The 12,477-nt window shown below is 37.7% G+C and overlaps 1 protein-coding gene across 2 annotated transcripts in view; it reads left to right on the forward strand.

Moving 5' to 3' along the window:
- AVL9 (AVL9 cell migration associated) overlaps positions 1–9,783 on the forward strand; it is a 39,432-nt gene extending 29,649 nt beyond the window's left edge. For both annotated transcript variants that reach the window (XM_080383319.1, XM_080383320.1), the window contains 4 exons: positions 842–959; positions 2,272–2,325; positions 4,294–4,382; positions 5,249–9,783. In XM_080383319.1, the coding sequence (XP_080239445.1) occupies positions 842–959; positions 2,272–2,325; positions 4,294–4,382; positions 5,249–5,343 (356 nt within the window). In that variant the 3' untranslated portion in view covers positions 5,344–9,783. The remainder of the gene's footprint in view (positions 1–841; positions 960–2,271; positions 2,326–4,293; positions 4,383–5,248) is intronic.
- Positions 9,784–12,477: the final 2,694 nt, after the last annotated feature.

Consider the following 12,477-nt stretch of genomic DNA (forward strand, 5'->3'; position numbering starts at 1 on the left):
AACTGAAAGAATCAGTTTGTGGAAGATGTTTAGTTGGTCCAGCACTGACCCTGTTAACTTCATTCTCATCATGATTGTTCGCGCTTCACATCAGTTAACTAATTCAGATCTTGTTCTGTGGTATTTGTGAGAAAATGTAGAATTGAGAACCTGACTCCAAATTCTGGAAGGTGCCAAGTTCTTTGTCTGACAATATTTGTAGTTTAAGGTGATTACCTGGTTGACAGGAAATGTCAGGGTTTTCTAGAAACTCATACCACTTCACTGGCTGGCTCTAAATTTCCCGTGCTCTAAATTTCTCTTCAGTGGTTTAAAGGGGATGTTGTTAGAGAGATTTATCCCGCTGTAGTTCATACTGCGGTTCTGGAGTGGATTTGTGGTTTACTAAATTTGAATGAGTAGTAACAAAGTACAACAAAGCCCCGGTGTTAACTGACCAAGACAACTACAAATGGTGATTTTGTCCTTAAGTTGCTGTGTAGCCATTCTCTCCCCTTTCCTGTCTTTGCCCAGAGAATAAGTCAAGAGGCCTATGCTTGGATTACTTCCCACCCACCCCCCAAGTTGAGCAATTTACTTAAAACTTTATAAATTAATTAAAAATAAGAAAAGGCACTTTTAAAGCCTTTTCCCCCCCGCATCCTGGCATTATATATTTGGGACGCTTTAAAATGAAAAATACAGCGTTTTTTAAGTTTCCAGTTCTTATCACTGGAGATTTAGTTGTCTTTGATTTGCTAAAAGCCTATAAATTTTTAATTATTCTTAAAAAAAGTAATTTGTATGTTATTGTGTCTCTAATGAATTGCTGCAAATTCTCATCTTTATTTTAATTTATCAGACAATGAAAAGACTTTGTCAGACTTTGGAACAGCATTTGTAGCAGCCTGGAAAAATACCCACAACTACAGAGTATGGAATAGCAACAAGCATCCAGCTCTTGCAGAGGTAAATTCTAGGTAAGAAAATTATTTGGTTTTACTTTTTTTGTTTTGTTTTGGCTTTTCTGTTTGTTTAGCATGTAACATGGAGAGCTCCTAGTATGCATAGTCAGGCACACAGTTCTGTAGAACTAGTGTGTGTTCCCCATGTTCCTGCTATAAAGCCCTGAGAGTAAAACTTTGGGGCCACATTCTGTAAAGTGCAGAAACCAAGTATTTCAGTTCTTCAATACTTTACTGTAATTCAGGGCTACAGTTTTATGAAGAAAAATATATCCAGAGCCAGGAGAAGTGAAACTTGTTCAATTTGATTGTTGGCTGTCCCCAGCTATAGAAAGTTTCTTATTCCTCAGGAATTGTCTTCAGATGGTTCTGCTTTTCATTAATTGGTTCCAGGTGTCCAGGGAATAGCTGTGTCCAGGGTTGTCACTGGTAGGGATGGAGGGGAGGTGGCTGTTTCATGTTGCATCTCTTATACTACGGGTTGTTTTCTGTGTGTTTTCACTCAAAGATTAGGTTATGCCAGGCTGGGTAACACTGTTGTGTGAGCATGCGTTTGTTATTACTGTCCTGCAGGAAGTTTTGTTTGCTTTTGCTTTGTCAGCTGCTATAGTCTGAAGAAGGTTTTTCTTCAGATCTGCAAAGCTCTTTTGGTCTACTTAAGGGATCTTTTTTTCTTTATTTTCTCTGTGTTGGTAGAAGGAAGTGCCTCTGCCTTAGTCTGAAAAGATTGTTAATACTTGTCGCGACGGAGGGAAGGCACAGTCACTCAGTATGAGTGATCAGCAGGCTTCGTTTATTGTCTCTTACGGTCACCTTTTATGCCTTCTTATAATTAGCTCATACATATTACAAAAGTTAAGCTCATTATTGGTTAGTTGTCTAAATATCAATCCTGCCCCTAGTTTCTCTTCTGTAGTTATCTGTTCCCACCTGCAACATTCTTTTCCCACCGAAATCTTCCTGTTATTGTGTAACAAGAACAGCCAAAGACAGTGTATTTTGCTTTACTTCAGATAAGCTGAGAGCGATGTGCATTTTTGTCCAGCCAGCTGGACTATGTCTATGTGACCCTTTTCAGCTAGCCAGTTATCCACAAATATCTGATCTGTAAATAGAAGGCACCTTAAAGGTAGTTAATAAAAAATTAAATAGTCACTGGGACCTAGCCTTCTTCCGTAAAGCGATGTAATAGTACATCCACAAAAGACTAATTCTCTCTTTTTTTTTGGAAACCACAGAGACAAATACAACTAATAATTGTGTGATACAGATACATCATAGAAAAAGAAATACTTAATGTTTTCTTGGGGTTTTCCTCCTCTTCTAGCCACCCATTCCAGGGACAGTACTCGGTATCAGATGTTAAGTTAAGATTGTCACAGTAAGTATATAGTACTTCGGTATTTTTTTAAAATTGTGATCAAATATTAATACCTGTATAACTGTAGCTATGATGAACTAAATAAAATAATGGTTTAAATTGGTCATGTACGTGAAACTGTGCTCAAGATGCTCTTGCAAAACATCGCCACATCTGAAGATGGAAGATTTGCCTGAAATAGAGGAAAAGAGTGCTAATGCACTATTTCATCTTGAATTTGACATAATAGAGCCCTGATTTTTTGCATTGAAGTTACAAGTTTTATGTATTGTTTTTAAATTGCAAACTAAAGCTGTTAAAAATTTCATCAGTGTTTTTCTGTATGTTGACTTCAGGTCTTGTTTTCTCTTAATAAGAGCTTTTTTTAAAAGAAAATAGCTGGTTTTTAATGCAGTATTGTTCTAAAACTTAGTGTTCGCTGTATATTACTGAAGACATGGGTCAGTTTCTTCAGGTTTGTTTTATATAATCTCTTACCTGCACCAGACTCAACTGAACTTCAAGTTGGTCTCAACTCTTACCTGTAGTACTCAAGTTTAAAACTGAGGCGCTTGTTATTCCCATAGCTGTTCAGCTTTGACTGAAGCCAGAATTCAGTCTTGGGAGTTGCAGTTAACTATCTCTTTTATATGCACCAAGCAGAATAAATTGTTTTCTCACTTAGCTACACTGAGCATAAAACATCAGAGACTGTTTTTTTTAAGATGCCTGTAAATGAGCCATACGTACGTGCTGCTGATTCTGCACTGCCTTGGCCATTATTTTCAGCACACTGTGAGTAGACCTAAAACACATGCTAACACAGAAGAACAGCTGAAGGAATAAAAAGGTTCAGATTTCAGTCGCTGGATCTTTTAGTTACCTTTGCTGACAAATGACAGATTAAATTTCCATGATGGTGATTGAGAATGCAAATGAATCAAGACTTATCTCAAGGTAATGGCCTTCAATAAGGTGTATGCTAATAGCAGCTCTTATTATTAGTGGATGATGTTTGTAGAAAGATTTAATTTGAAAGATGTGGAGGTATCTATAATCTTTCACTTGCATTATTTATGTGTTTGAAAGGGGAGATACTAACTCTTCCGAGTAGCCTGAAATCAGTGTAAAAAGGACCAGTAGTTCTTAGTGTATCTCTAATAATAAATATTTTTGCAACAGTGCCTTTATTCTCCAGATGTGACTTTACTATCAGATACTCACCAAAACTACTTACTTCTGCAAACAGAGCCTAAATTGTTCTTTGTGTACTCTACTCTTACTGCTTTTTGCATCTACACTGAAGATTTTGAAGGTGCAAAAAGAATGTGGCATGCTGTGTCATTAAGTCTTATATAAATGGGTTTGCAAGGCCTGAAATGAGGACTTCAGTGTTACAATTTAAAACTAAATGAGATTATCTTCAAGTGATCACACTTGTGCAGTAGAACGGATTGCTTTTGTGCTTTTCTTTCTAAATGATGGTAATGTCTCTCATCTTTTTTGCACTTCTTTAACAAAAACATGAGTGTAAACTGTACTTGATCAAAAATCTTGGAGCAAGATTTAGAAAAAAGTATTGACTGATCAGTAACACTGTGTTGTTTAAAGCTTATATGTTAGGGCTAAAATTTCACAAAAATACTGCAAATCTGACTTAAAAATTTAGAACATAAATGTATTTTAGTAAACCTTTAGTAAAGATATGAAGTGCGTTGGCTAAGAATGAACCATTTGGCGTTTTGATTCCTGTCTTGCTGAAAGCATCTTTTCATCTTCTGAGAAGCTTGCCTAACTGATCTGTGTGGATAAGATGCATGCAAGAATTATGGGCTTGAGTATATACAGATAGAGATATATATGAAACTATATGTGTGTATGCTATGTAAATCTCTGCATGTATTGATAAATATTTTAACTGTATTTTATTTACACCTGGAAGTAATAGTAAGACTGTTAGTTGACTGACTTCTTACCTCTCTTGTTTAGCTCTGTGCAAAACAGTGAACGTGGAAAGAAGATTGGAAATGTGATGGTTTCTACTAGCCGAAATGTTGTGCAAACAGGAAAAGCTGTAGGTAAGAAATATGCTTATTTAAAACCAGCTTGCATCTAAGCCCTATCTTTTTTGAGGAAGCACCCTGTATCTCAGTTACATTTCATTTTAATCCAAGTATACTTTATAACTTGCATATAAAACAGAGCAACATTTTGAGAGGTAAAGCTGCTGGCTGAGGCCCTGTATATTCTGTAATAGTGGAAAGAGGCAGCTGGACAAAAAAGTTAGTGTTAAATCCTTTTCCAGTGTGGGCTGGAGATGAACATGGGAAGAGAGACGTTCGGGTAAAAGCTTTCGTATAATCTAGAAATGGTTAGACCACACCACCACCTTCTGCACTGAGCTATTCTCATTTTTATATCACTGTGGCTGAAACTATCCAGAGCTGGTTGAAATCACAGGAAGACTTAGTGTCAGTTTCAGCAGTTTTTGCAATAGTCTGTGATTTTCTGGAAAAGCACTTGTGGCACTTGAACAGGGGCAACATCACATTGTCATCTTGCAGCGCAAGATAATGAGTTCACCCACTGAAGAACCTAGTAGTTGTTCTGCACCAGCTTTGCCAAATTGTTTAGCTTCCTCTTTTATTCCATTTGGGTCTTTCTACTCTCTTTGCTGTTGCACATTCTGGTAAAGAGTGCCTTTTGGCCTGGTGCGTAGCAAGCCTTCCAGGGCAAAGGACAACACAGGCCATTTCTGCTGAGCTACTTGTTCAAGTTCTTTGAACGTTTACTGACACAAGACTCTGGACTTGTTCAATTTGTGATTTAAAAATACAACTGACTGTGTGACTTTTTTTTTTTTTAATCTTTATAATTTCTTTGTAGTAGCTTCGTAATGATAACGCTACGCTATCGGCCTCCTTTCTTTTGTTTTGTAACGCAGGTCAGTCGGTTGGAGGAGCCTTCACAAGTGCGAAATCAGCTATGTCATCATGGTTTTCCACTTTTACACAGTCAACCCAAAGCCTTGGGGACTAAGTTACGGTTTTGCATAATGCTGCTGAATATTTCAGGTGCAATGCTTTCTCTGAGCTATAAAAAGACCACTCCAAAACATAGGAGTGAAGATTAACTACCCAGGACCAAAACAAAGTATATGTTGCTTGCAAGCAGATGTGGAATGTTATCATTCAGTTTCACTAGAAGTATAGAAGAATGGTGAGTGTCTCCATGGAATGGGATGGCATTTGCAGTATATTGGTTGCATTTTAAATGACTACTTTTCTTCAAAACTGAGCCTTTATAAAGACGTTAGCAAACAGGGCTTGTTGCAAGCCAAATGTGTTTGACTTTAGATTTGTACATTTTCTTGGATGTTGAAAATATTTATGTAAACTAGTTATATTTTTCAATCCAAATAGCCAAATGTTTGTGAATTCTTGTTAGAAATAAGCAGAGTATAAATACTGATCCCTCTTTCAGGTTGGATTTGAGAGCATCTCTGCAAAAAATATGTGGTTAGAAACCCTTAAAGGGTTTCAAGCCAGGTGGAACTTTCTTGCTTTCACCTGCAAACTGAAATCAGCAGGGTGCAGAGTAAGACTGTGGCTGACTTAAGGGTTTTTTCATTTATCCTCTGTAGCCGTGTGCAGTTGTTTGCATTAATCTGTCTCTAGCTCTCTTTGTGTCCACAAATCTGTGACAGTCGCAAAATCAGTATTTTCTTGATGTTACGCTGTAGGCCTTAAAAAACTTTGCATATGTTTTGACTGTGTTTTTACCCTGGGATGCGAATGGGATTCCAGTTGGAGAGATCTTTTCAGGAAAAATATTACAAAACAATTCTCCCAAATTGGGATTGGATCATAGGTGGTTTTGTGAGGTCTTGTTCTATTAGGATGTAATTACACCATCAATGTAGTTACATACATATGAATACAAAGTACTAAAACCACCTAAAAAAGGCACAGTAGCAAACTGTGCGTGGCTTTTTTTTTTTTTCTCTTCCAGTAAAGTTATGAAGACTCTTCCAAATGAAAATCAGCTATATTGATTTTCTGTGTTGACTCAGGGAATGTTCTGTTTGGGTAACTACTTTTTTCATAAGGAAAGTAACACTAGAATTGAGAGAGTAACTGATATAGCTCAGTTCGTATCCTTGTGTGAAGATATATAATCGTTTGTATGAAAAGATTGGCATAATGCTGTATTTCCTATGTAATATGCATGCGGCATCTTCTGTATGCGAACGTATTCCACTTCCTACATTTCCTGATTCCGAGAGAGATTATTTCCTGTTTCTTGCTCTATTTACCTTCTAACATCCTATAACTGCTAACACTTTCTACATCACATTATCAAATGTTTCCAACTTTCTAGTAAAAAGCTCTTAGTATTGCCTCATCAGTATCTGTCAGCATTTTGCCATGTTCTTTTCTGGGGCCAAGATTTCAAGTCATGGTTATTTCTTCTATTCCTCAAAATACAGCAGCTATATAGGAAATAAACAAGAAGGTTTGAATGTAATTTGTTTTAAGAAATTAAGTTATAATTTATCTGAGTGCATTTGAAAAGCTAATAGAAGAGCCACGCTTGTATCATGCACTTACTGTCCAGCAATTTAGTTTTCGGTTTTATTGCTTCAAACAACAATTCAAAACCACGGGATCTGGTTTAAAGCCTTCAGGAATTTTTTGCTGGACAAACTTGATAGAATGGCTGTCGAAAACCTGAGTGTACAGCCAGTTTGAGTAGTTCCATCTGAGAAGGGCAAAATAGGCCCCCAAAGCTCTACTGATCTACTGCTTCTGACAAGTAAAATATATCTATGGAACTGCAACTATAGCTCCTGGTCTCTGTGTGTATTTCTGTATCTCCTGAAACTTCTGATGCTCTTTTCTGTTTGATTCCACAACTCTGTAATAGACATTTTATGTACAAATTATGTATTTTCAAAGGCTAAGTAATACTTGATAACACCGGAAGAGCTCTGGTGAAGTAAGACTAGGGCTGCATTTATTCGTGATGAATCTAGAGCTTTCTGATTCAGCATGTAGGTAAGAAAATAATAACAAATAATCACTTGCTTTTGTGAAATGGCTAACATATTATCTGCTGTCTGGGATTTAAGTGGTCAGGCTCCACGTTGTAGTGAAGACTGAATAAAGGTTCATTAAGGATTTAAGCACCTATAAAACTGACTTCAGCAACTTAAGGCACGCTAGGTAAACTTAGGCTTAGGAATTCACGATGGTGAGTTCCAGGAGCCAGGCAAGTGGTTGGTATTTACACATACAAGGTATAGGAAGAGGACCCTCAGGGATCCCTTTTCAGTATCCTTGTCTGTCACCTCCTCACCTGAGTTTCTTCTGTACAATTCTCCTATGTCCCAAATTCATGTAGCCAAGTTGTCGGCACTCGGCATTCCCCTTACTCCCACAGACTTCCTCACTGGCCCCATTAGAAAGCTGACTTTTGGGTTTTTTTTGGTATATTGATCAGAGAAAAGGCAGAATGGGGTGCCCTCTGCAGTGCTGAGCTGATGTGCAGCTGCTTGCTGCTTTGTACAGGGACTCTGCTATGACATTTCACAGTATTTCTCTTATGGGCAAGCAGACTAGGTATCTTTCTCTGCAGTCTTTTTTTTTTCCACTGTCCCAGCTGTCTCTGTTGTGGAGCCAAACATACAATCTGATTAAGAGTATTTCCCTTTCTTTACAAATGATAGAGTAAGAAACTTGTATTAATTTTCGATCTTTTTAAGAACTGGCATCCTGCTAGCAGTTGGACTGTGAGTTAAACTCGTACAGTGATTAAGACTCATGCAGTGCATGCAGATGAAGTGACCTTTGTAACACGTAGTTGTCATGAACATGTATGTTTGCTCTTTGGCATGTGCTGAACCTTACTTTTGGGTTGTAGGAAGGCATGCAGCCACTGAGGTTCTTCTGAGCTCATGTAGTCTTAATTGAATGGTTGTAATCTCTTTAGTTAAATCCAATGCAAATGCAAGTTACTTCCCTCCTGTGTTAAAATTTCCAGTTTCAGAAACACTGAGTCCTAAATGAACTGGTGATGGTGCCTCTGATCAGTCACCTGTGAAGCTGTTGTTCCAGCTGTGTCACGATGTATGTTGCAAAGGTATTTCTGGCTGTGCAGCATGACCTGCCTTCCGGGTAATACAGTAACGCACCTCACAACTTTCTGCCATCAAAGGCACCTGTCTCTGCTTTTTGGATGTGCCAGCATTTGAGGAACTGCCTGTTGAGCACAGATAAGAGATAGAAGTCCCCAGAACCCCACAAGACCAAGTGTTGTTGACCCTGATACTTCATTTGACTAAAATACTAATTTTTCATCATTTTCATGTCATAACCTTAATTGCTGTGCACATCTGACACCGGTTTCCTCAAATATCACAATGTAATCATCATTTTTAGATCAGTGTTCTAGTACATTGCACTTGTTTGACCTTGTACATCTGTTTTAAGCACCTTTGTAATTACATTTAGTATTTTGCCTAAACAAGCTTCTGATTTCCGTACAAATTATTACTAAGTAGAGAAACTGAGGCAGTATTTAATTGTAAAAGTGAAGGCCTGAATACAGTTTTTAAACACAGAAACTGTTGCTTGATAATTGAACGTACAAGTACTGTATTTGATTTTTCTTGTGCTGCTTGAAAAATAAATACATCCAGCCTGTTTAAATTTCTGTCTGCTCAAAAAGCTGTATTATTTTAAGAAATCAATGCCACCAGAAGACACTTGCAGGCATCTGGTTTTGATACTGGTAGCTGCTTGTAATACACTGGCAGTCTTTTTGAAATTTGCCTTCCATTTGAACTGATTGCAGATACTGCTTTTTGCAAATTTAGAACAAGAGGATTCTCTAGTGTGACTTTTTATTCCCTCTTGGGTACTGCTCATTGTGAATTGATTGAAGTCTTCAGCAGGTCACAGACATCACTTACATCAGTAAGAACTTTGGGTACAACTGTAAAATGTTGATGTAGATTTAGCTTCAAAATAGTACGTAGTTTGTGTGGATCATGACATCTAGTCAAAATCAGGATGCTGAGGAAATGAACTGCTGCACATCTGGTTCTGTGCCACAGTGAGCTATTTAAAAACTTCAAAACTTCTGCTCTGTCAGTGTACCTACCTGAGAATGAGTTGGTGAATTGCTTTTTCCAGTAGGAGGAAACTAACTGCCTTGAATAACATGCAGATATGAATTAGATGAAGCTTACGCCTAGAAAACAGCTGCCGTTCTCTAAAATTTAACATTAATATTAACTGTATGCAAGTAGTTGTGCAAACACACTGGAAGGTAAATTTACATCATGTAGTTTATGCAGTGTAATTTTAGTTTCTTGCAGGTATTTAGTTTTCATTAAAAAGGACAACGTGGAGAGTATTCATTAAAGGCAGAAACACTACATTATTGTACTATGATTAAAGCTGTATGACAAATTGCTTCATGGTGTTTGGAGTCTTTAATACTATAGCAGAGGAGAGACTGGCTTTAAAAAGCAGGCACAGAGCTTTAGTTCTGTGATGTTTCTGGTCTTGACCCCGTTCTTTATCAAGCTTTACAAGTAGTGTTTGGATTCATTAAAAAAAATTATAGATCACTTCTGTCGGTTAAACAGTGAACCTTACTCAGGTTATTTATTCCCTGTAAATTGACATCTGGACACAGGTGCCTTAATCTTGGATGTGATGGAGCTTGAAAGTCCAGCTGTCTTTGTTGAGTCCTTCTGTATAGGTTCAAAATTGCCTAGTTGTACATTGCTCCTCGTGTAATACTATTCCAAAACCAACTGGTAGAAAATAAGATTAATTTTTTTTTTTTGGTTGTTTCTCTGCCAGAATTTACTCACTAATACTGACGAAAAGCATTACTATTATTTGCCTCAGTAGTATAAAGAACATCTACAAATCTTGTCTTCATTTAGATCCCCAAGAAAGTAGCACTGCTTTCTAGATCAGGCGAGCAAAAAGAAAATCAAGTAAGAATTGTTCTTTCTTCAGTCTAAATATTATCGAAGGTGAAAGCAGAGGTAGAGGTATTTTGTTGTCTTAAAAACCATATGGGGAATAACATCACTGGCACGCTATATGAAACAGATGGGAAATACTGAAGAATCTTACTCATTTGGTCTCGTCTCAGTGGAGAACGTAAAAGTTCAGGCATACCAGGAAGTGGCAAAATATAATGCTGAGCTTAACATATTGCTTAATATGACCTGTGGTTACTGACCTTTGCTCTTAATAAATTGTGTGTACATGTATTTTGATTTATGTAATGCTGTGCCAAAGAGCTGACTGAAGAGTTATGTCCACTCTTAAATTGTGGACATTGTTTCTTTTTTTTTTTTCTTTTTCTTCTTCAGTACAAACATGTGCTCAGGGTTAAATTAGCCAGCCATACCTCTTGCACTTCCTGAATAAAATCTCAGCATCAAGATTTTTGACATTTAGCACATGATCTGTATAGCCTGTAAGGTCTACATTAAAAAAAAAAAAAAAGTAAAAATGCCCTTTTTTGTACCTTTTATTGTCCTTTTGGTCTTATTAATGCAGTGGTGTGCAGGTATGCCTGTATACCTTTTTAAGATGGTATAGTTTACTGTCTTAAGAGATGAAGTCATGTAATGCTTCAGGTGACCAGTCATAGTTTAGCACTTAAGTAATGGTGTTTGGACAATTCTTAAACCCTTTCTTTGCTGAAACAAAGGTATCTAGTTCCACAGGTTGGACCAAGCCACAGAAGAGCTCTGTGTTTTAGAGCAGGAGGGTAGAGAAGCGCACACTGCACACGATTTTATTACTCTTTTACTTTCACGCCTGTCCCATCATCTCTGTTAGTCCTTTCTTCCATGTCAGTCTCTGTAACTTGGTACTGACCCAAGCCTTGCTCTCACCTACTGATTCAGGCTGTTTCCCAGTCTCTTCCATACCAGAACTTAGGAGATGTGTGAAGACGTACAGATTCCATACTGACTGCCTCCTGGCTTCATGAGCAATCCCTGCATTTTATTCGGTCTGCTACTACTCCTCCAGGTTATAAGCTCTCTGAGTAAGTACCCATGATAAATGTTGTAGGAGCCAGATACTTTAAATACTTCTGGAGTTAGAACTAAGCAGAATTTGTCTGGCTAATGCTGAGCATGAAGTGGAAAGAAACTGGTTTTAAGGGTGAGCCTACCTCAGAGTCTGCCTAAATTAAAGCTCCTTTTGTGTAGGAATCCAGATCCAAGAAAACAATTTAAAGGTAGCTGTAAGTGGGGAACAGATAGCCAGCTAGTAAGTTCAGTGGTCTGCAGCTTTGTCCACAGGTGTTCCTTAGCTGTACTGCAACGTGGCAGGTGCAAGTGCATCTCAACAGAAGCATGCAGTGAAATGAGAAATGTGAAAAGTAGTGCTTTAAACCTAAAACAAAAATTAAATTTTATCAAATTATTTCCACCCCTGCAAATTAACTATCCACCTGATCATGTTCTCTGTAAAGCTTGACACAATTCACTGCCCTAGATCTGACTGGTCCCCTTAGAACAAAAATTAAACTTGCAATTACATATATTTAAACAACTGTAAAAATGAGTGGATGCATTAAAAAGTTAGGGGAGGCCAGATCGCTTCTTTTTGTTACTTCAGGTGGGGGGAACCAAAACTATGTAGGACTCACTTAAAGTAGTTCTACCAGAAAAAAAGCAAATGTTTTGCAAATACAGCAGAGCTCCAGGACATAAAAAGTTGAGTCGTTGGAAACTCACATGTAAATACACTTCAAAGCCAAGTATGGGTTGCATAGGCTGGTATTAGGCTGGAGCTTTGTAGTAAGATACTAGTTCAGAACTCTGTGAAGGCTTTAATCGTATTTGCTGTGTTTATGAAACGAGAACTGCGTTTCTTTCAGCTGTTGTCTTTGTTCCCACAGAAGTCTTTCTCTAGTGACCATTTCCAGGCACATGACAACGCTTTGCCTGCAGTTTCCTTCTCAAATTATGCAAGGAAAGAATTACTTGTGAATAGCATTGCCAGCTCTGTTTTCCTTTGGGGTTGAATACTGACTGCAGCAACTGGTTGTATAATCAACTAGTAGTATGTCTTTTAACAAAGTCACTGGGGAACTGTTTCAACGCTTGACTTAGTCTGAAGTACTGTA

Source organism: Falco punctatus (genome assembly GCF_963210335.1).
Source record: "Falco punctatus genome assembly, chromosome: 4".
NCBI lineage: Eukaryota > Metazoa > Chordata > Aves > Falconiformes > Falconidae > Falco > Falco punctatus.